This window comes from Cibotium barometz, chromosome 48 (assembly GCF_041138505.1).
Source record: "Cibotium barometz isolate CiBa-2024 chromosome 48, ASM4113850v1, whole genome shotgun sequence".
NCBI lineage: Eukaryota > Viridiplantae > Streptophyta > Polypodiopsida > Cyatheales > Cibotiaceae > Cibotium > Cibotium barometz.
This window is the reverse complement of record NC_141093.1, coordinates 30926884-30951682: the sequence shown is the minus strand read 5'-3', so window position 1 is coordinate 30951682 and position 24799 is coordinate 30926884. Positions and strand designations below refer to the sequence as shown.

Below are 24799 nucleotides of genomic sequence, written 5' to 3'. Positions count from 1 at the left end.
TTGCTCGGGACAAGATCCCGAGGAAAACTGAATGAATACAATGTGGGGGCTATGGGGCCTATTTATATGGCCCCATGAGTGCAGTCGGCCAGCGCATCATGCCCCACCAGCCCTCACGACTGGGCACAGCTAGTCGGCCAGCATAGAAAAAACCCACGACTCCTTCTGATGAAGTCGGCCAGCTCCAGGTGAACAAGAGTGCAGTCGGCCAGCACATCAGAAGCTCTTGCCAGCCTGTGGCAGCCACCCACACCATGGAAAAAATGGGGAAAAATGGGAAAAAAATACGGGGAGTGAGGAAAAATGATAAAACACCTATGCAAGGCGGGCACATCCACAACATAGGCCTTGGTGTCTGACTTCTAACACCCCCTCTGAGCTCTTGGTTGTGAAATCAACCCAAGGGAGCTGGACTCTGGAGTGCCGCATGAGCGTAGCCTGAGGTAGAGACTTCATGAAGAGGTCCGCTCCATTGTCCTCCGTCGAACAATAAAGGAGCAAGATGTCACCAGCCAAGATCTTCTCACGTACAAAGTGATACTGTATCTCTATATGCTTGGTTCGGGCATGGAAGACCGGGTTCCGAGAAATAGCTATACAACTCTGGTTATCGCACTGGATGACTGTGGGCTCCTTCTGTGGAAACCCAATCTCGCCTAGCAGCCTCCGCAACCACACAACCTTGCAAGCAGCACCACAAGCAGCCTAGTACTCTGCCTCTGTCGAAGATAGGGCAATGGTTGGCTGCCTCTTACTGCTCCAAGAAACTGCTCCTGAGCCGAGGGTAAAACTGTATCCTGAAGTAGATCTCCTCGTGTCTGGATCTCCTCTCCAATCTAAGTCACTCCAACCTTGGAGTTTGACTCCATCCCCTCCTGTGTAAAAGAGTCCTAGATCCTTCGTATGATCCTTCGTACTCTGCAGATATCGCAAGATACGCAATCTTGCGTCCCAATGAGACTTCAATGGCGTCTGCAAAAAAGAGCTCAACAGTCCCACGGAGAAGCTCAAGTCCAATCTAGTGTTCAGCAACCAGATCAATGAACCTACCAACTTCCGATACTGTGAGGCATCAACCGGCTCACAAGGATCATTAACGGTTAACTTTGTGGTTGGGTCCATCGGCGAAGTAATAGGCTTGCAGTTCTCCATCCCAAAGGCCTCAAGCAACTCATGAACATACCGCTGTTGAGAGGCAAAAAACCCCCTTTGGGTCTGCCAGATCTCCAATCCCAAGAAGAAGTGGAGTAAGCCTAAGTCGGTCATCTCAAACTCCTTTGACAAGGCAGCCTTCGTCACGCCAATGTGCTCCACATGACTGCCGGTGAGAATGAGATCATCCACATAAAGGATGATAATCGTAACCATGCCGTGTTCCCGAAAGAGATACAGGTTAGGATCTGCAAACCGATCTCTGAAATCCAGTCCAAACAAAGAAGGAATCAATCTTCTGATTCCAAGCCCTGGAAGCCTGCTTAAGACCATACAAGGCCTTACGTAACTTGTAAACCATCCCTTCTGATCCTGGAACAACAAAGCCTGGAGGCTGCTCAACATATACCTCCTCCTGCATGTCACCATTAAGGAACGTAGATTTTTCATCCATTTGATACACGGGCCACCTATGAGAAGAAGCAAGGGCAAGAACGGTCCGAATCGTAGACATCCATGCTGTCGGTGCAAAGGTATCCTCGTAGTCGATGCCTCGTCGCTAAGCATAACCTTTAGCCACAAGTCTGGCTTTGTGTTTGTCCACCGACCCATCTGACGCATATTTGGTCTTAAAGACCCATTTGACACCAATGACTGACCGTTTCGACGGCCTCAGTACCAACTCCCATGTGTTGTTCGACTCGATGGCATCAAGTTCCACCTGTATGGCATTCCTCCAAGTATCCTGTGAGAGGGCTTCCTTGACGGAAGTGGGCTCCTTGTCCCGCATAATACGAGACATCAGAGCACAATTTTACGTGAAAATGCTTCGTTGTATTGCTTTTGTCTCGGACTCTGTGTGATCTTTGAGGGCCGTCCTCTGTGGTCCACTCGGAGGGTAACTCCGTGACACCTGACTCCCTAAGGGTGTCCAACAACTACCTAGGTACTCAAACAGATCGTGGAGCCTCCTGCTTTTGCGGGGGCTCTACTCTAGCTACAGGCTCAACCTCCTGTGTTGACTGAGGTTGATCAATTGGAGCAATGGTCTGGGAATCATCATCAGACTCTTCTGGATCTCCAAGAAGTGGCGGCTCCTCGACAGTGGATACTGGAACAAGCTCATCAAAGACCACATCCCGGCTGACAACAATCTCGTTCCTGTCTAGATCATATTATCTGTATCCCTTGGAAAGAGAATTATACCCCACAAATATAAGCTTGCGGGATTTGGAGTCACGCTTCCCTCTTTGCTTCTTCGGAATATGTACATACGTATCACTCCCAAAAACACAAAAGTGCGAGACATCAGGTTTCCTGCCAAAATATGCCTCAAACGGAGTCATGTTAGGTACTGAAGTCGTCGGAGATTGTTTGAGGGTATGGACAGCCGTTGCCACAGCCTCTCCCCAAAGTGGACGAGGAAGATCACGATGCTCCAGCATGGTCCTCGCCATCTCCACCATAGTCCTGTTTTTGCGTTCTACAACTCCATTCTCTGAAGGCGATCCTGTATTGGCCAACTCCCTCTTGATGCCATGATCTGCACAAAATCTGAGAAATACAGTTGAGGAGAATTCACCCCCTTTGTCGACCCTGAGAGTCTTTACCTACAATCCAGACTCTTTCTCCACCATCAGTAGAGAAAGATCCCAAATGCTAAAAGAAAATAGAAACCCTGCTTTACGAAGATCCCAAATGCTCGCAATACTTCGCAACTTTCGTGTCCACTCAGTATTCCATATGGGGTTGTGGAGAGACCTAAAAAATCTGGCGAGGTAGACTGGTAGTGTACACTTGATTGGTAGGATGAGAGAATCTTGCTACATCACTTGGGGATCCCTGGTATAGGTAGGCTAGACAATTAGATTCTCAAGTTATGCACAAGGGAGAACATTTGGACATGGCCATTTTGATCTAGAGAGGAGTCCCTAAACTTATCACCCTAGATGCACTCCTCGTATTTGTGCAAGGACGGTCCCTTAGTCATAAACGCTACACTGGGAGACCTTTGGTATCGCATTACCCATCCAGGTTCTTTTTTGGAGACAATCGGGAGATCCAACCGGGAGAGACACATATCCATGTACTGGTTTCTCAAGCACTGTAGACTCCTCCCCTCCCAACCTTCCCTCACATTCAAGCTTGAAGCTCCATAGCTTGTAAGTGTAAAAAATAAAAACCGTATTTTATCGTACGGTATCCGAAAATTTCATATCGTACCAAAAATTCCCGTACGGTATCGTATTTTCGTACCGTGACAACCATGCCGCCTAGTAGCCTGCTTCGGAAAGGATTCCCTGTGCTGCTTACCACGTATGCAAGAACTGCAACGTCCTTGCCTACTGCCAACATCTGGCAAGCCAACCACCATCTGGTCTTGGAAAGCTCGCCGCAATGCATCCACATTTAAGTGGCCAAAACGAAAGTGCCACAGATCTTCGACCTGAGAACCTGTCAACAAGGAGAGTGCAGAGAGCTTGTAGATACCATTCTCCACACCGCCTTCCCAAACAACCTGGCCAGTCTCACGGTCCCGTAGAGCAATTGAATGCTCCTCAAATTCCACCCGAAAGCCAGTCTTGCATACTTCATGCATTGACAGAAGATGAAAACCTAGAGCAGGGACATAAAGAACACGGGAAGCATGCTTGCTCCCCTTGCCGTCGGGAATAATCTCCATCCCGCCCTCACTGTGTATCGGAATAGTGGAGTTGTCACCAATAAAGATGCGACCTGATTGCCGTTTCAGATCCAAAAAGAAGTCACGGGACGGAGTCATGTGCCTGGAAGCACCACTGTCAAGAATCCATTCCTGGGTATCCTTCGCGGTGAAGCCAACTGCCTCCTCGCTCGAAGACGATGAAGCATCAAAGTCCATCATCTCTAAGTGCACAAATGCAGGAGTCTTTGCAGCTGAGGCGGAAGAATCAGCACTCTTCCCAGTCTCCTTAGGACACTTCCTCCAATAGTGGCCTTTGTCGCCACAATCATTGCAGGATCGTTCGGCCTTCAGTTTCTCTCGTTCTGAGTCAGGCTTCTTCTCAGAAGACTTCTCCGGTGAAGCCTTCCCTTTGCCCTTGTTGTTGTTCCGGCCTTTCGACCGTTGGCCAGTTAAGGTCTCCGAACCTCCGCCGTGAGGAGGGTTCGTGAAACGTTCCTCTTGGTCCAAGACCATGGGCACAAGCTCCTCCCAGGTAATGGTGCTGAGCCTGCCACTCGTAATCAAGGAGGAGTAGAAAGCGGAATACTGAGCAGGCAAGTGGGACAGCAAAGTAATGGCCATGTCTTCAGATGATATCTCCTTCCCAGCCTGGAGGACTTCCTACTCAAGGGCCTGCAACTTGTTAATGTGTTCCCGCATCGTCGACGACTTTGCAGGGTTCATAACCCGCATCTGCACTTCCAAGGAGATCCTCTTCATGGGTGATACCCTCTTATAAAGAGAAGCCAAGTGCTGGCATATGCCTCTGGCCAGAGTCATGTGCTTTACGTGATTGATTACTTGTGGTGTGCAATTGAGGAAAATAAATGACTGGACCCTGGCGTTGACACGATCCCGCATCTGTGCCTGTGCCTCTCGGTCCTTCTTCATCGACAGTAACTCCCCTTCCTCTGCTTCCAGCCGTGGAACCCCGATGACGATGAAATCAGCAAGGTCATATCACTCCAGCACAGACTCCATCATAACCTTCCAGATGCCGTAATTGTTCCCGTCCAATTGACGGTCCACTGGGAACGTGGGGAGAGTCGGGATCTTCACATGCTTCTCAGCCATCTCTAACAAATCTGCCATCGCAGGGATGTAACTGAAAAGGGTGGTTTGCAGCAGTTCTTGATCTGAGGCTTCAACGTTTCCATATTCAGCCCGTTCTACAGTCCCTTATACCTCTGCGTTTTCAGATTTGCAGCCATGGTTGCTACGTATTTCTGAACCGATCTTGCTGGTAGCTCTACCTTCACTTGGGCTTCATCTATTGGACCCGAAGGTACCTTCTCTTCAGCGTTTTTCCTCATAGGAGGTGTGGACACTGGTTGGCCTGAATTTTCAGGTTTGCAGCCCTTGTTTGGCTGCGTTTTCTTCTCCAATGGACACAGATCACTTGCAGAGGGGGTTTCTTGTTTGGATTGCGGCTTTGGAGGCAGTTTGGTACTTGAGGAGGATTCTGAATTTCTTATTTCAGTCAGCGTTTTGCTGATTTTGGAGCATCTATACCTGTGTTTTGTTCCTAGCCTACACGGTTTCCCAGTTTCTACATGTTCCTTGCCTTGCTAGCTTCCTATTTGGAGTTTTCTACACTCAAAGGGGGCCTTTCTCCGGCTACTTCACTTGAGGATCAGTTTCAGGAGCTATGTTGTATCTGTAGAGACTTTCTTCTATGACAAGAGTTTACAGATTTTGGAGGAGAGCAGTGATCTTTTCATAGATCCTGAGCAGAGCTTATTTTGTCCGAGCCTGTGTTCTTTGCAGTGTTTGCAGAACAAGGAGGTTGTTTTGCCCTTTGCGGTGTGATCCTTTCACATGGATCATTGTTGATTCTTGGGGTCTGGTTCTATTTCTGGAACAATCTTCTGCTATCTGTGATGCATTTGAGGACTTAGTTACCACGGCAGTTTATATTCCTGCTTCCCTTCTTCATTGTGAGGAGTCTACCTTTGCCTCTCTTCGTGATGCTTCTGAGGATTCCCCTCCCCTTGCTAGTTCTGCAGGCTTGTTGTTTTGGAGGATGGTTTTTTGGACCCAATGGGATGCTTTGGATATGTGGTTGCTAACCATGCCTGGGGCACAATGGCACTTCCAGAGTTTTTTGGATTTGGATTAGAATCAGGTTGGGTTTGTACCAGTCCGACGACATCTTTTTTCAAAGGGGGATGTGGAGTCCTTTCATCTTGCGATGCCCACCTCAGTGGCGTGTACTTATGTATAGCATTGGGCAACTCATGGTACTGAGTTTGGGCAGATGGACCCCATCTTTTCTATAGAGTCTTTACATCTTGCAATGCCGACCTTTTCAGAGGATGCTTTTGTAACAACATTTGGCTACTCTTGGTACAGAGTTGGAGAAGATTGACTCTATTTCTTTTGAGGGTTCCAGTGAGGAGCAGTTTGCATCTCCTAGGATTGATTATATACAGGATCTCATCTTGATTGGTTATGAGGTTTTTCATACCTTCTCCAGGCTAGATACACGACATTCGACTTCGGGGAGTGTTCTTACACTTGGGTTTGGAACCATTATTTGGAGCAGCACATCCAGAGGAACGGTGTACTTGGCAACTTGTTCTATTGCTTTTGTAGCTAAGTTGTTGAGGAGATTGCTTGTGGAGCTTTCTTGGTACCTGTTTCTGCAGTCTTTCATCTTTGATCGAGGACATCGTCTCTGGCTTCTTGGAGTTTGCTCAGCATCCGCCGGTGCAAAGGGGCTAGAGCCACAAGGAACAATACCAATCGCACATCATGAGATCTAGATAGCCCCTAGCTCCTAGACATCATCCCCTACTTGCTAGCTTCCTATTTGGTGTCCTATGTTAGCCTCTAGGGCTGACCATGTTAGTCAAAGGGGCTAGTCACCCCTCACTCATATTTTACCCATATTTATTCCCCATTTATTGTCCTAGGTATTTTTCCCAGTCGTGGAGGTCTTTTGCTCCAGTCGGCTGCCTACATGTACTAGTATATATAGCCGGCATGCCTCCCTCACATATTCATTGCTTACCTAGCTTGTCTAGCTCCAGTCCCTCACTTACGAGATTCTCCCCTCTTGCTCGGGATATGTTTTCCTTTTGGTGATGATGATATTGAGAGCAGGTTCTCTCACGTGTTTCCTCTCTCTCTCTCTCTCTCTCTCTCTCTCTCTCTCTCTCTCTCCTATGTTTCCACTTTCCCTTCTTCCGCTGCACATTCTATCACACATAAGAGCATATATTCACACAAAGTCCTTCGTTCTGAGTTTCTGTCAAACCTCCGGAGATACGGGCAGACTTAGCCATAATGAAGCCTAGCACTAAGGGCAATGTCACGATTGTGACGTATGTATGTATCAGATCCTCTCTTCATTGCTGATTCCTGTTGCAGATGCAAAGAGTAACCAGCCAAGGGAACCCCTGCTCTCGACATTATGCGACTCTTCGCCAAAGGATGTACCTCTTCATCGAATAGCCACATCCCTTCGACGAATGGTTGTATCCCTTGATGAATGGTTGTGCCTCTACATCGAATAGACACATCCCTTAGCCTAAAGATGTATCCTTTCGTCTATGGTCATGTCCTTTCGTCAAAGGACATGCCTCTTCAAATGTCTCTTCATCTCCTATATAAGAGACCTATTGTACTCAGTTTAATCAATTCAATTCAATCTTCTCTCAAGTGTTCTCCTGAAGTCTCTTGTTCTCTAAGTTAAGTACTTAAGTAGTAATTAGTACACAATATGAGGGATTAACAACATAATCCTCACAGTGGTATCAAAGCAAAATTTTTTCCTACCTGTGGGTTGTGAAGCCCTCACCCTCTCCGCGGCACTCCCTCGTCCACCCCTCTTCACGGTGTTGTATGGAAGCAACAGAGCGATGGTGGACTTGGCGTAAATATTTGCCCATGGTGATGTAAATATATATATATATATATATATCCCGCACCCATACACACGCACCGTGTGTGTTTCAGAGAGGGAACCCTTGCTGCATACCTGGATTACCCCCCTCCCTGCTGCCGGTGGTGGTAGCGTTCGCTGCATGTCAGGAAACCCCCCCCCTCTCTGCTGAGTATGGAGCACCCCCCGCTTCGTTCACTGCTACAGGCCGTGAGCCCCTCGCTCGCTTCGTGCCGCTACCGGCCCTGAGCCCCCCTCGCCGTTGAATATCAACCGCCCCTCCCCCCCCCTTCTTCGCATCGTAGCTGGCGGTGCCTTTTCGAAGCGGTGCACCCCCTCTTCCGGTCGGGTACGTAATCCAGGCCACTGTCACCTTTAAGCCATTTATTTTTTTTAAAAAAAAAGGGCACGCTACGTGGCATTTGGGCCTCTAATCAAATTTTAATTTAAAAAAAAGGTATGCGCGAGTGTGAAGCGCCTCCCTCCCCTTCCATTGGTGATTCAGCGACCATCCCCCCCCGGCTATCAGGATGCTGCCAACTGCACATTCGCCTTCATCCCCTCTCCCGGCTCTGCCCACGCTACACTGCGTGTGCGCTCTCGCCATCCACGTGCATGCTTCATGGACAATTTTCCGGAGGAGCCCTACATGCACATCCCCTACCTGAGTTACATCGACGAGATTCCCGAGGCTCTCCTTCCCGAACACAGCCCTCTTCGTGCCCCCACTTCGGAACCGGTGCCACTTTCCGCCGATGCTGGGTGGATTCCAAGTCTCCCGGACTCTCCTATCCCAGTAGCCTCGGCCTCACAAGTGTACCGCATACATGTCAGCAGCTCGCATGTAACCGAACCTGACACTTGGGCGATCTGGACTATTATCCTCACCTGCGAGCCACTGCACCTTGCTCATTGAGAGTACTTTCTGTCACGGTACCCTCAGTTGGCACACTTTCTTCCAGAGTGCAATGTGGATGGCCTCCGCAATCTCTCCTCCACGCCCTCTCTTGTGACATTCTACTGCGAGATCTTCGTCCCCGATTATACTCCATTATCTCCGATGCCCAGCCCTCTGGCGAAACCAAACGAAGAAGTGGAAGCAGACGAAGTAACCTCCGAGGACGATCGCGAGGAAGTGGAGGACCCTGACTTCGAGTACGAGGAACCCGTTACTGCCTCTCCAGCAGCTGTTCCTTCCATCCTACATCTCGGGTGGACCTTTCCTGCTTCACCTCAGTACTCTCTCTGAGTTCTCCAGATATCGACTTCGCACGACAACGTGCCACCTGCCGATCCTCAAATGGAGGCCTTGCAGATGACCACTCTTCAACAACAGATGGAGGACTTGCAAAGGGTCCTTTTCGACGGTATGGCATCAATGCGATCACAAATGGAAGACATGCAACAACGGCACCAACTCCAGCGCGAGGGATCCAGGAAGTCACAGTGAGCACGTCGATCGCATTCTCCAACATCGTCATCATCCTTGGTGGGCCAGCAGGACAATCCCTCAACTCCTCTCGATCCAACCGCCGAGGAAGACAATGTTGAACTCAAACTTTTGTATAAATTAATGACCACAGCACAGACAAGAAAGATGGATATCAAGTTACCTGAGCCCTACACTGGCTGCCGCGATAAGCGGTTAATCGATCACTGGCTCTACAAGATGGAGGTTTATTTCTCAAATACTGAATTGCCCGAAAATAAAAAGGTGGCATTGACCAGTACCCTCTTGAAAGATACCGCCTTCCTTTGGTGGCGACGCAAGATTTTAGATGGCAAGTCTACTCCGACGTGGGATAAATTCCGGCGTGCTCTTTGCAAGGCTTTTGAGCCTGCCAATGCAAACTTTCATGCCAGGTCTTCTCTCCGTCGCCTGAGTCAAACTGGCTCCGTGGCCGCGTACATCTCAGAGTTTCAAAAACTGACTCTCGAGATAGAGACACTCAGTCCCTCTGACCAGCTTCACAGCTTCATTGACGGGCTTGAATCCACGATCCAAGACGAAGTCCATAAGTACAATCCTGCCACCTTGGATGAAGCAATCTCGTTTGTCGAGCGCATTAGTGATTACAAGTGTCCTCCCAGGAACTTTTTCTCCGGCGCCAGTTCTAACCCGCAGAATCGACCCAATGGGACTAGCCAACCCCAGCGTCCCGATCCTGGACAACCAAACTCTCGGCGACCATATTCTAGACAACAGTCCTTCCGGTCACGCTTCTTCGAGCAAGCTCCCGCGTCAAACGCAAGATTCTCTCAGATCGAATCCTCTGGCAGCAGAAACCGAGATCGGTCTCGACAGGACCGTCGCAGCAATGATCGGCGCAACTTCAAGCGAGAAACCTCTTCAGGACAACAAACCTCTTCATCGATTGCCACTTCATCCCAACCTAGTCGTCCAAGCCTCTGTACAATTTGTTCTGGCGATCACCGATGGTATGAATGTCCTCAGCGCCCTAAACCCTCCAACACTCGGCACAATTCTCAAGTGGACAGTTGCCACCATGCTGATTGATGGGGAGAAAACCAGAATTAGGGTTAGGTTAGAGTATTCATGGGAGACATACACAGAGAAGAACAAGGGAGAGAGAGAGAGAGAGTTGTGGAGATAAGTCAACTCATGAAAAGCATGAGTGTGTGACTCCCCTATCACACATGTATATTGCACTAGTACACATAGTGCACTTAGTACATTAAAAGTACTAAGTCTACTATGTACTATAACTTATGGGCTTGTACACACTATAAGGGTGGGCATAACGCCTTTACCCCAACAACCTCCCACTTAAAGGCAAAGTGCCCTTAAGTAAAGGAAAAGAAAAATCAGCATGTACATGATAATATACAAGGCCATATCAAGGCTGAAACTGGCCTCATCCAATGCCCATCAAGTGTCTGCAATGAGCAAACCGCTCCAGAGGCAAACTCTTCGTCAACAGATCAGCCGGGTTGTCATCCGTATGAATCTTAACAAGCTGAATTTGCTTGTTCTCTATCACCTCTCTGATGAAGTGATACTTCACATCCACATGCTTCGTCTTTGCATGAAAAACAGGGTTCTTTGCCAACTGAATGGCACTCTGACTGTCACAATGCAACAATGGAATATCCCCTGTATAGCCCAAATCAACCACTAACCGAGATAGCCATAATGCCTCCTTGCAAGCCTCTGTGGCTGCAATATACTCGGCCTCTGTAGTAGATAAGGCTGTGCACTTCTGCATCCTGGATATCCATGACACAGCACCTCCTGTGAATGTAAACACATAACCGGTAGTAGACTTCCGGTTATCCGGATGACCGGCATAATCCGAATCCGTGTAACCATGCACTAATGCATCCTGTTTGCCAAAGCAAATGCACAAATCATGTGTGCCCTTCAGGTATCTCATGACACCTTTCACTGCTTCCCAATGCTTCTTGCCAGGGTTGGCCATGTATCTAGAAACCACTCCCACTGCAAATGCAATGTCCGGCCTAGTAGCAACCATGGCATACATGAGACTGCCACAAGCTGAAGCATACGGAATCTTGGCCATATCAGCCCTGTCTCTATCTGACTGTGGGCTGTCCATAGCACTGAGTTTCACATATGGAGGCAAAGGAGTACTAGCTTTCTTCCCCCCATCCATATTGAACCTCTGCAAGACTTTGCCAATGTATTCCTTCTGAGACAAATACAACACATGCTGATTTCTGTCCCGAAGTATCCGCATACCCAAAATGTGATTTGCATCACCCAAATCCTTCATATCAAAGGTTTCATGCAGCCTCTTTTTCAATGCATCTATCTCTTTACGAGATTTCTCGGCAATCAACATATCATCAACATACAAGATGAGGATCAATAGACTGCCATCCAAAGCTTTCTTGGTGTACAAGCAGTGATCTATGTCACTTCTCCTGAATTTCTGGGATTTCATGAATGTATCAAATTTATGATACCATTCTCTTGGTGCCTGTTTGAGCCCATAAAGACTCTTTTTCAGCTTGCATACAAGCTTCTCCTTTCCACTTACTGCATAACCCTCTGGCTGCTGCATATATATCTCCTCATGGAGATCACCGTGAAGAAAAGCAGTCTTCACATCCATCTGAATCAAGTCCAGATCATCATGCGCAACCAAAGCTAACACAGCTCTAAGTGTGGTCATTTTGACCACTGGAGAGAAGATCTCATCAAAGTCCACACCATATTCCTGCTTAAAGCCCTTAGCCACTAACCTGGCTTTGTATCTTGGCTTTGCATCTGGTGCAACTTTGAGCCTGTATACCCACTTGCATGGCAAAACCTTCTTGCCTGCAGGCAAAGGCACCAACTTCCAAGTTCCATTTTTATGCAGAGAATCCATCTCTGACTTCATGGCACACTCCCAAAGAGCCTTGTCTGCCCTCTGTAAAGCCTCTTTATAACATGAGGGCTCCCCACAGTCAGTGAGCATCAAGTAGTCAACCCCTGGAACAAACCTGTCAGGGGCTCTGGAGGGTCTAGTGGACCTCCGTACCCAATGACCATCATTTGCAGGTTGCTGTCCAGCCTGCATATCACCCATTGGTGGCTCCTGTTCCATGCCATAAGGCTGAAATATCATGCCCGGTATCTCCTCTAACTGTGGTATATCCATAGGGATATTTTCTGCCATATCTGGCTGTCCATTTGGACCATTTTCAGCACCATTTAAGGGCTGGTTTTCCTGCTGTAATGGCTGATTTACAGCCCTTTGTTGTTGTCCATGATGTCCATCATCATCAAAGATGACTCTGCTAGGCTCCTGTTGCCTTGCAGGCTCCTTATACATGCATGTTTCATCAAAAATGACATCATTGCTGCGTATGATCTTTCTATTCATGGGATCCCAAAGTCTATACCCCATTTCACCTCTGTCACCATATCCTAGGAATATGCATTTGTGAGACTTTGGATCAAGTTTGGTGCGCATTTCCCTGCGTATGTGCACGTACGCAACGCAACCAAACACTCTCAAGTGCTTGTATGACGGAGGCTTCCCTGTCCATACTTCTTCTGGCACTTTCCCACCAAGCCTCGTGTTAGGTGACCTGTTTATAAGGTGAACGGCTGTCATAACAGCTTCAGCCCAAAAACCATGAGGTAATGCAGCATGTGACAACATAGAACGGACCTTCTCCTGTATGGTCCTGTTCATCCTCTTTGCTGTCCCGTTTTGTGGAGGATCATAAGGAGTAGAGAGCTCCCTCTTGAGTCTTGATGCCTTTAGCATCACAAAAGTCCTGAAACTGTTTGGACATATACTCTCCCCCATTGTCGGAACGCAAAGCCTTCAGTGTTTTGCCAGTTTGATTCTCAACAAGAGCAACAAACTTCTCAAACACTGAGAATGTATCACTCTTCAAACGAAGAGGATAAACCCACACCTTGCGTGTGGCATCATCAATGAAAGACACAAAATATTTTGCCCCTCCCAAAGAAAGCTGAGGCATCTCACATACATCTGTATGCACAAGCTCTAACTGAGCATCTTTCTGTCCAAGAGCTTTCTTGTGGGGGCACTGTAGTTGCCTACCATATATACAATGCTCACAAAACTGAAAACTTGAAAACTTTAGAGAAGGCAAGTAACCCAAACGAGACAATTGCTCCATTCCCTTGACACTCATGTGTCCCAACCGGCTATGCCACATAGAAATTTCCGGCAGCTCGGTTACATTTACATTAGCATGGTGACAAACACTTGCATGCATGAAATAAAGAGTGTCCACCTTAGAGCCTCTGGCAACAACCAGTGAGCCCTTACAAATCTTCCACTTTCCACTACCAAATGTGGTAACATAACCAGCATCATCAAGCTGTCCAGTAGAAAGCAGATTCTTTTTGATCTCAGGCACATGCCTGACATCATGGAGCATAAGCTGTGAGCCATCTGAAAACACAAGCCTCACATCACCTCTACCAAGAATCTTGCATGCATGGTTATCACCCAAATAAACCACTCCTTCATTGCCAGCAGTGTACCTGACAAACAAGTCTCTGCAACCTGTGACATGAAAGGAGGCACCTGAATCAATGATCCATGAGTGCATACCATGACCACCTGTAAGAAGTGAATGGGCATCAAGTGAAGACGTAAAGAGGACCTCATCCTCACTGCCACCTGCATGTGACACATTGATTTCTTCGATCTTGATTACAGTGCAAATCAAGGGGCTTTTGTGCCGATTTGGTTAATTTGCATGCAGGCAATCGCATTTGATGCTGTGGATAATGTGTTGACGTCTTACAAGCACTCAATGTGCCTGTAAATCAAGGGGCTTTCATGTATTTGATGTATATGTGGCCAGGGGGAAGCATCGTGAACACTCTGGATGCCTTCATGTGTCTCAATGTACCATGTATGATCAGCAATTGATCTTAAATCAAGGGGCTTTTCAAGTTTGTATGCTTGTTGAGCTTGGCAAAGCAGCAGGCGAGACTTTTATGCCTTGAATCCTCAAAAATCAGCTTGCAGTCAAGGGGCTTTTGCCCAATTTCTGTTCGGGACTGTTTTATGCAGTGTTCGGGACTGTAAAAGTCTGATTTTCACTCATTTGGACAGCCAGGAGAGCATTTATTGCTATTGTACCTGCTGGTACAGATTTGGCACAGCTTTGTGCAAGTTTTGGCATGGCTGTACATTGTTTTGAGTGACCAAAAGATTCAATTTCAGCTGCTGTACTTGCCGGTACAGGTTTGGTACGTCATTGGTGAGCACTTGGTACTGCTGTACAGTACTTTGGAAGGGCAAAAGAACACATTTAAGGTGCTGTCCAAAATCTGCAGCAACCAGATTTTGGTGTTTTCATCACATAAAGTGGGAGAAAAGTTGCATTCTTGCTTCCGCAGTGGGAGATAAAGCTTGGGAGAACATTTGTGAGCACTTTGTGTGCTTAGGGTGCAGTGTTTGCACATCTTTTGGTGCAGTGTTTGCACATTTTGCAGGGAGTCAGGCATTGACAGGTTGCATTTTGCTATGGCAACCCCCCACAGGTGAGAGCTCTTCATTGCTTCACATCAAGAAGCTTGAAGGCTCGCATAATTATGATATTTGGCAAACCCAGTGCTACAATGTGTTGCTCCAGAAAAAGCAGCACAAGCCTATCAAAGAAAGGGGTGTAATGCCCGCTTCTCTTACTGCTGAAGAGTGGGAAGATATGGATGAGCTGGCAAGATCTACTATCATGTTGTCTGTGTCAGACTCATTACTTTTCAGCATTCGTGAAGAGAAGACAGCTTGGGGAATGTGGCAGAGATTGCAGGACTTGTATGCCCAACAAAGTGCCTCAAGCAAAGTGTATTGGTTGAAGAAACTCATAGGTCTTCAGATGAAGGAAGGGGCGTCTATGACAGCCCATCTAAATGAGTTTAATGGTATTGTCAGCAAGGTCATTAATCAAAAGTTGGCAATGGACGATGAGTTCAAAGCCACTTTTTTGTTATGCACTTTGCCAGAGAGTTGGGACACATTCAGGACAGCCACTAGCAATTCGCATGCTATGCTGTCATATGTAGATGTTGAGGGTGCTCTTCTTCAAGAAGAGATGAACAGGAAAAACAACTATGTTGGAAAGTCCAATGCAATGAATGCACGTGGGAGATCCCAGCAAAGGGGGAAAAGCCAAGAAAGGGGAAGGAGCAAGTCTCGCTCCAAAAAGGATTTGGAATGCCATTATTGTGGCAAGAAGGGACACATTAAAAAGCAATGCTACAAATGGAAAAATTTTGCCCAAATGTGCGATTTTTCACATCATACAGCATGTATGAGTGCTTAATTGTACAATTACATCAAAAGCCCCAAATTTCGACATCCAATTTCTTGCAAATTGATCCTGATTTGACCAATTTCCTGCAAATTGATCCTGATTTGACCAATTTCCTGCAAATTTATCCTGATTGTGACCAATGTCACCCAATTTTGCCAATTTTGCTCAGAAATTGAGCAATTCGGCACCTGTATCTGCTCAATTGATTGAATTGATAAGAAATTCCCAAAATTGAAGGCAAATACCTCTTAATTGATTGAATTGATAAGAAATTCCCAAAATTGAAGGCAAATACCTCTTAATTTTTTTTTTTGAATTTCTCTGATTTGCAGGCGGGTTTTGTTGTTGCAGGAAAAGGGAGGTTGATGCTGTGCAGAAGGGGGATGATGAAGCTGCTGTAGCTGATGTACGGTTGGCTGCCTGCTATGAAGCTCTCATCTTCAGCATTACTGTGCTGCGTGTATACAACTCTGAGAGAAGGTGACGTGAAGGGGCGTCTGCTGCTCAGCGCTGACAGTTGGCATTTACGTGTTATGGGTGAGCGTGGAACACACGCGGGCTACAGCCGGGCAGAAAACCCAACTCGTCACCGGCGTCGCCTTCGCCAGCACTTCGCAGCCTTCGCTTACTTGTCTAACGCCTTTTCGCTTAGTAGCCTTCGACGCCTCCGACTATTAGCGCTACGGTGAATTCCTTGCGCAGAAGCCTTCACCGTGCTGTCGCCGACTCACCTTCGCTCCACGTCAGTTCGCTGCTCCACGCTCGACGGTTGCTACCAGCCTTCGCCTGCGTGCCTGTACTGATGACGCTTTTCACCAGCGATGGCCCTCCCTCTAGCGCCAAGCTTGGCCAGACCTCGTGGCTGTTGGGCAGCCCACGCTGGTTGGCTGGGCAGAGAAAGGCGACCAAAAAAAAAGAAGAAGGCAACCCTCAGATCAGAATTCAGCACGACCAGTACGACTGCTCCAGGGCTCTGATACCAGTTGATGGGGAGAAAACCAGAATTAGGGTTAGGTTAGAGTATTCATGGGAGACATACACAGAGAAGAACAAGGGAGAGAGAGAGAGAGAGAGTTGTGGGGATAAGTCAACTCATGAAAAGCATGAGTGTGTGACTCCCCTATCACACATGTATATTGCACTAGTACACATAGTGCACTTAGTACATTAAAAGTACTAAGTGTACTATGTACTATAACTTATGGGCTTGTACACACTATAAGGGTGGGCATAACGCCTTTACCCCAACACTGATCATGACCCGCCTCTTGTGAAAGACAAAAACAAACAAATAGCTTGCTCTGTTCGCGTTTCTGAAGTTGTCAGTACCCTGATGCTTAATGGCCAAAGTACCAACCATATTTCGGTGAATCTTTCCAAGCAGGTCCTTAGTCTTCTGGGTTTCATTGGCGACCATCCCATCAATGTGCTGGTGGACAGTGGCTGTTCCACTAATTTTGTGGGCACTTCTTTGGTTCACAAGCTTCGCCTACAGACCCGACATTTTGTGGATGCTTTTCAAGTAGAGCTTGCTGATGGTTCCTTCCTTAATTGTAACAAAAAGGTGCAACAGCTTCAGTTTCAGATTCAAGATTACCAAGATCACCTTAATTTTTCAGTGATGCCGTTGTCACATTATGACATGATACTGGGACAGTCTTGGCTGTATCGATATGATCCGGTGATAAGCTTTCGTTCTCATTCAATTCAGTTATACCATGATGGTCGAGAGCTGGAACTTCGTGGCCTTTTCAGTGCCAAACCCATCACTGTTGTTTCTGCCCTGCAAGTCAAACGCCTGGTCCGCAAACGTGACTGTACAACATACTTGGTCATGTTACGGGAAATTGAAGCAGAAACTAGTGAGCAATCTCAAGCCTCGTCATCAACAACTGCTTACTTGGAGCAACCCTTCTTCATGCCTTTTCAGGATGTGTTTCCGAATGATCTTCGAGACGACATTGCCTCCTCGTCGTCCTGTGGATCACCCAATTGATCTTATCCCAGGTCAACCTCCTCCAACCGGAGCTCCATACCGTGTCTCTTACTCTGAATCTCAGGAGATACAAAGGCAATTACAGGAGTTGCTGGACAAAGGTCACTTCCACCCCAGCAAAAGTCCCTTCGGAGCCCCGGTTTTGCTTGTCAAAAAGAAGGATGGATCAATGCGGCTTTGCATTGATTACCGTGCTCTCAACAAGCTGACAATCAAGAACAAATTCCCTTTGCCTCGCATCGATGAGTTGTTCGACCAACTGCTTGGTGCAAAGGTGTTTTCCAAGATTGATTTGAAGTCCGGCTATCATCAAATTCGTATCCGTAATGGTGATGAATACAAGACAGCCTTTCAGACAAAATATGGCCATTATGAATTCTTGGTCATACCTTTTGGGTTAACCAATGCCCCGGCCACTTTCATGACCCTGATGAATGAAATTTTTGGGCCGTACTTAGACAAGTTTGTGATTGTTTATCTCGATGATATTCTGGTTTTTAGCCGTGGTCGATCACAAAGAGCATTTACAGTTTGTCTTTGAAGTACTACGCACCAATGTGCTGTACATTAACAAGAAGAAGAGCGAATTTTTCAAGAACCATGTGGAGTATCTTGGTCACATCATTTCTGCTAATGGGATTGCAGTAGATCCTAAGAAGATTCAGGCGATTGTGGATTGGCCTTTGTTAGAAGGAATGATCCAAAGTCATGTCAAATGAATTAAGGTTGAAGGGTACTTCATGGCCTAAGGTTAAAGGCAATGTAAAAGCTAGAGGATCAAGTAAATGAGGTAGATTCTGTCATGACATAACTGATGATGTATGTAGTACCTCTTGGGTGTGTGAAAGGACAATGACCTTTGGGGAGATGGAGAGATTTTAGGAGATGCCTTTTGGCTCTTTGTAAAGGTTGTATCATGCCTATTTAAGAGGCTATTCCTAATGAAGAAACACGAATTCTATTGCCCCATTTATGTTGTTATTATGCTGTGATTAAGTCTCCTAATCATGCTTAACTAGTGCTTAATTACTAGCTTTATGATATGGCTCATTTCCATCCACCATAGCTCATCCATTGAGTATGAGATCAAGCTCATTCATACATTTAGTATTCTAACATGGTATCAGAGCCACATTTCATTCCTAGACCTAGTTATCATCATCATCTTCAAGGCATTAAACCATGGTCTTCATTTTCATCAAAATGAAGCTTTTCATTGAAGCTTCAACTACATAACCCTGGTCTTTTGCTGATTGCGGGCTGAATACTCAACCATTTCACAAAGTTTTTGGTGCAAAAGAAAGCTAAGAGGCGGCGCTTTCAGCGTGTAGCTGCCCGTGAGTTCAATCGCCAGCATCGCGTCGCCATTACGTCTGCAGTTCGGCGCTTTTTTTCTTCAAAAATCGGCTACAGCAGGAGATGTGGTCAATGGCTTACTAATTCCTTTGGTGAGCACTTTAGCAATGTTATGAAGCTTATACATATTGAATTTCATGAGCATTGATGCACTGTAGCTGCTGCTTCAAGTCATTCATCAGTTTTCAAAGTGTCTGGAGTGTTGAGGCTCATATCAGTGATTTACTCACTTGTTTTGGATGGTGTTGAGCTCAATAGCTTAGCAAATCACTGCTATTCATTGTGTTCAAAGCATTTTAGGTGAATCATTTGGGAAGACCTTCAATGAAACACTCAAAGTCAACTCTGTTTTAGGGACAGCCTTCATATGAATGGATAAGGTTTGAGCTAATCCAATATGATTTTGTACTTCACTATCATATGGTATTGTGATGATGTAATAATAAACATCACAATTTAAAATCCTCTTCAACATTATCATGACGGAAAGTGATGCAGAATCCTCAAATGAATCATATGTGAGAAAATCCCTCAAAAGCACAAGAAAATTCAGAAAGCCTAGGATGCGGGTAAAAACTAGAACCTACTACTATCATCATGCTAGAGCTTTAGGGTTTGGGGAATTTCTAAGTAACAACATACACTTGTATGGTGATGGTGCCTTCTAGTTTTTGAACTCTCTTATTTCTCATGAGACTAGACACTGCCATTGTTTGGTAAGACCTTCTCATGGAGATGTCATCTCAAATCCTCATTAAAAAATTCAATGGCCATGACTTCCACACATGGCAAGTCAAAATGAAGTTTTTGTTGATGAAAGATGGTGTTTGGGGCATCGTCAATGGATCTATACCTAAGCCCAACACTAGAGAAGGGGAAATCTCATGGCAAACCAAGGATGAGAAAGCTCTTGCTCTCATTGCTCTTGGATTGGAAGATAGTTACATTCATTACATTGGTAATGGTAACTCGTCACAAATAGCTTGGAACACACTTGACAAATCTTTTGGAGCACAAGGTCTACACAGTAAAATCCAGACTTTTACAGCTTGGAGCTAAAAATGGAAGAGACACTTGCGTCTCATATCAACAAAATGAAGAGCATAATGGCTCAACTAGAAGCCATAAATGAAACAGTCAAAGAAAGTGATGCCATTGCTATACTTCTCAAATCTATGCCTCCTGAATATGACACCATAATGCCCACTTTGAAGTATATGCAAGATCCCACTTTAGAAGGCATTGAAAGTGTCCTTCTAGAAGAAGAAAAGAAACTTAAAGGAAGGGCCACCCCACAGAACTTATGACTCCTGCATATCTTGTTCAAAAACAAAATGGTAAAGCTCTTCAATGCTCACACTGTGGAAGAATGGGACACACCATAAAGAACTGCTACCACAAAGACAAACCAAAGCGTCAATGCACCATTTGTGGAAAGCCAGGACATCTAGCAGACAAATGCTACAGCAAAGTGGAAGCAAACATTGCTAGCACTTCAACCAATGCAGCCAACACTACTACCACCGAACAATGTAATCACATATCCACCTCTTATAATGACGAAGAGGTACCTGATGATGAATGGGCTTTCTAAAGCCATGATGATGCACTCCTTTACTCAAGATGTATGTTCACCTCTGACCACCGATGATGTAGGTCATGTGATATGATGTATGCTCACAGTTCTCCTACGTTGGCCATGTAGCCCATAAGGGGGGGATTGATGGGAGTGTTGGGTCTCCATGCCCAACTCATGATGGTGCACATGAGGCACAATGTTCATGGATATGGAGTATTGGAGAGACATGTTTTCATGTTTATGTTTTTTTCAGTTTTTAGAGCTATGCTCCCTATGAGCTATGCTATCTCTTTCATGCAATGTAGAGCTATGCTCCCTATGAGCCATGCTATTTTCTTTTATGCAATGTATTGGTCAAGGAAGGGTATTACACTATGACATGCCTTGATCAAGGAAGGGTGTTAGAAGGAATGATCCAAAGTCATGTCAAATGAATTAAGGTTGAAGGGTACTTCATGGCCTAAGGTTAAAGGCAATGTAAAAGCTAGAGGATCAAGTAAATGAGGTAGATTCTGTCATGACATAACTGATGATGTATGTAGTACCTCTTGGGTGTGTGAAAGGACAATGACCTTTGGGGAGATGGAGAGATTTTAGGAGATGCCTTTTGGCTCTTTGTAAAGGTTGTATCATGCCTATTTAAGAGGCTATTCCTAATGAAGAAACACGAATTCTATTGCCCCATTTATGTTGTTATTATGCTGTGATTAAGTCTCCCTAATCATGCTTAACTAGTGCTTAATTACTAGCTTTATGATATGGCTCATTTCCATCCACCATAGCTCATCCATTGAGTATGAGATCAAGCTCATTCATACATTTAGTATTCTAACAGCCTTTGCCTCACCATTTCGATCTTTCTTGGGACTTGCTAACTTTTATTACAGCAAGGTGCATAGGTTTTCAGAGATTGCTGCCCCTTTGACAGAATTGACAAAGTTGGACAAACTTCAGTGGTCTTCTGAAGCTGAGCAATCCTTCAATGATCTCAAGCATGCCTTGACGACAACCCCGATCTTGGCCATTGCAGATCCCACCCAGCCCTTTGATGTAATGACAGATGCCTCAGATCGTGCTTCTGGTGGAGTTTTAATGCAGAATGAACGTGTCATTGCTTTTGACAGCAGGAAGTTTTCAGCCATTCAAAGCAGGTATCGTGTGTATGATAAGGAGTTTTTGGCAATCATGCATGCTTATCAGACTTGGAGACATTATCTTCTTGGAGCAGATTCAATTGTACGTGCAAAGTTTACCATCAAAACAGACCATCAAAGCCTTAGGTATTTTCCTTCTCAGTCTAAGATCTTTGAAAAGCATCTTAGATGGGCCAACTATCTAGCACAATTTCATTTTCAGATTATGGCATTATGCACACACGTGGAAAAGAAAATAAGGCAGCTAATGCTTTGTCAAGAAGACCCCAAATACATGTTTTCTCCATAATCTATCATATAGATTTCATTGTTATGAGGGATATGTATGCTTTTGATGAAGATTTTCAGCTCATGTGGGACAAATTGCAGCATGGTGAAATAGTGACTTCTTCTGCCATCAAGGATGGATTTTTGTTAATGGAGGACAAGTTATGTGTGACAAAGGATTTCAGGTTTTAAGTGATGAAGGAATGTCATGCTCCTCCCTACATGGCTCATCGTGGTATTTTAGCCATAACTCTTGCTGTGGAGATGTATTTCTTTTGGCCTCTCTCTCTCTCTCTCTCTCTCTCTCTCTCTCTCTCTCGCTCTCGCTCTGTGTGTCTCTCTCTCATGGATACGTTGTACTACCTTTTTGGTCTCATAGACCCTTTGGGTCTTTTGAAGACAATAATATATCTTTCTTTCTCTCCATTGCTTCCAAAAGGCTTGTAGAAGAGTAGGCCAATCCCTAGTCAGCGAACTTTTCATTAATTTTCTTTTACGTTAACTTCTTTCACACCTACTTCCTTTGCCCCTGTTTGATTAGGACTCACAACATGTGGTGATTCTCTACAAACCTAACCCTAACTCTAATTGGTAGCCTAGCATGACAGGTGCATCCAATGAGTGAGGACGTTTCTTGCTCTACTCATAGTTAGCTTAATATGCAGTTTAGTTTTCAACAAATCTAGCATGATTCTTTGTATTATTTCAGCTTCTTTCAGTTTAGCAATAGACAATAGATTAGGTTGAGAGAATTAAGTCTTCCATTGCTATTCTCTTTGCCCTCTTCCTCCTCTATATTTCAAGTTTTGTGTTTCAAAGTAGTTTCAAGAACCACACTTTTGCTAGTGTAACCCTAGCACTTGGTGTGTGTACAAAAGAACTTCGTACAAAAGAACTTCCTAGCCTATAGAGTTGGCATATCTACATATTGTTGGCATTGACTACAATGTACATAGAGAGTAAGAGAGCAGTGCTAGCTTTGTCATATGTTCTTGAACCCTAGGAGATATCCACCAACAAGTTTGTTGCCATTGGAATATTTGGAAGCAAACAAGAGAAGTAAACTATTCAACATGATGATGTGCAGATGTGCAAAATCAATAAGGCTGCTCATCAAGTGCATTATATGCAGGCAATGGCTTGCTAGTTCTCTCTTGAGAACATCCTTGCTTACATTGGTGGGTGTGGTGGCTTTTTAAACTTCACGGTTCTACGTCAATTCTGTGTTCTTTGTGGTTCTTTGCGATACTATGCAAACACTGCTATAGCGTGTGGGCAACTTTGTGTAAGTCTTGATCAAAGCATGCATTGCATGGTATGGAATTGTTGGATTAGTGTGGGACTTCTGGAAACTGTGACTTGTTGGGCTCAATGTAACACCCTGCATATAGCACTAATTAGTGCATATTACCCAAGTGAAAATCTACCTTGGCTAGACAGAAGAATATACATTCATTATCATCATTGTCTTTGTAGGGCCCATGTGATTGATTATCTTGCTTGATAATCCATAGTGAGTAAGTATTGTTAGCTTCTCTTTGGTATAGGGTAAATAAGCCAATCGCACTAAGGGATTAAATTTCAAGTTTACGAAGGTAGCTTATTGGGAAGGAGGAAGTTTTAGTTTTATCATGATGAATTGGAATACGGCTTTGTTCTTTATACTTTAGTTTATAAACTTTGGATTATCTTTTTGCTGGTGGATTCATGAGGGCTCTAGGGTTTTTTGGGATCTTTTTAGTTGTGGACTTTGAAAGTAATGCTTGATTGTTCTCAATACCTTCTTAGTATTGCATTTATTGAACCTTCCGCTTTGTAGTACCTTCTAGAAAAGTTTCAAATATGGCTTATTGATTGAAAGGGTAATGCTTCTCATGTGTGTCCAACTACAATTTAATAGTTATACCTTTTAGTAGCTCCTTTGTGTTGAGTATTCTAATAAGCTTGATGGGAACCTACAGATGGGTAGAGTTTGCCAATAAGAGTGCTGCCAAGAAAGTTTCCAAAATGTTGAATGGAGAACCTATGGGTAAGATTTTTTTGGAGTTATTGTAAAGGTTCATTGCCTTGTATTTCTTACTTTTTAAGGTTCAAACTTGTGCTCTCTTTGTTTGACCCTTGCTAAGCTCTAGGCTCCATGGATTATATTGGAGGTGCGCATGTGTGTTGGGGATTTAAAAAAGAAGAAGGGGGAGGGGGTGCTTTATGCTTTTGGCTTCTAATTGAGAGCTTGCATGTTCAAGTCTCATTTCATGACTCTTTGGGTCTTTGGGGGTGATATGTGGTGTGTTGGCTTGGCTATGATGTTAAAAAATGACCACCTCTCTACCTTTCCAAACCCCACCTTGCTCTTCATACCCATGCGCGTGAGCTCCTATGCTCATGAGCATGTATCATGCTAGGGTTAGGGTTTAGCAAAAGATTGGTTCATGTAAGCCTAATTTAGAACATGCTGAATGTGAATGTAGCAATTAATGCAAGATGCAAACTAACCGCAAAGATAGTGTAACTTTGAGTGGACCGAAGGGGTTTCACAAAACACTTGACCATTAATGCAATTCAACACTTAAATTGGCCACAATCTTAAACATATGCCACTTAATTCCACAAAATTGCAAAAGAGAGATGTGCACAATGCACATCTTACACCACATAGAGGCTTTATTACCCAATGAGAAAAATATCATGTACAAGCTTTGGGAGAGCACACGCTCTAGATTTATCCACAGGCAACCATGAATAATTCATATACATGGGCTATCATCAAAAAGACGCATGAAAATGCCAAGAATATGTATATTCCGTGTGGATACCGGCCAACATAGCTTATCCAATAGCCCATATAGCTGTCTAGAAACCCATATGGCTGAGTCATAAGCCCATAAACCTGTCCATGTATGCATATGGCTGAATCATAACTCCATAA

General features: G+C 45.1%; 1 protein-coding gene across 1 annotated transcript in view; it reads left to right on the top strand.

The window, feature by feature from the left end:
• Positions 1 to 24799, top strand: part of LOC147611071 (RNA-binding (RRM/RBD/RNP motifs) family protein) — a 50962-nt gene that overhangs the window by 21078 nt on the left and 5085 nt on the right. Inside the window, exon 3 of the mRNA XM_086785717.1 lies at positions 23835 to 23902. Coding sequence (XP_086641843.1) covers positions 23835 to 23902 — 68 coding nt within the window. The remainder of the gene's footprint in view (positions 1 to 23834; positions 23903 to 24799) is intronic.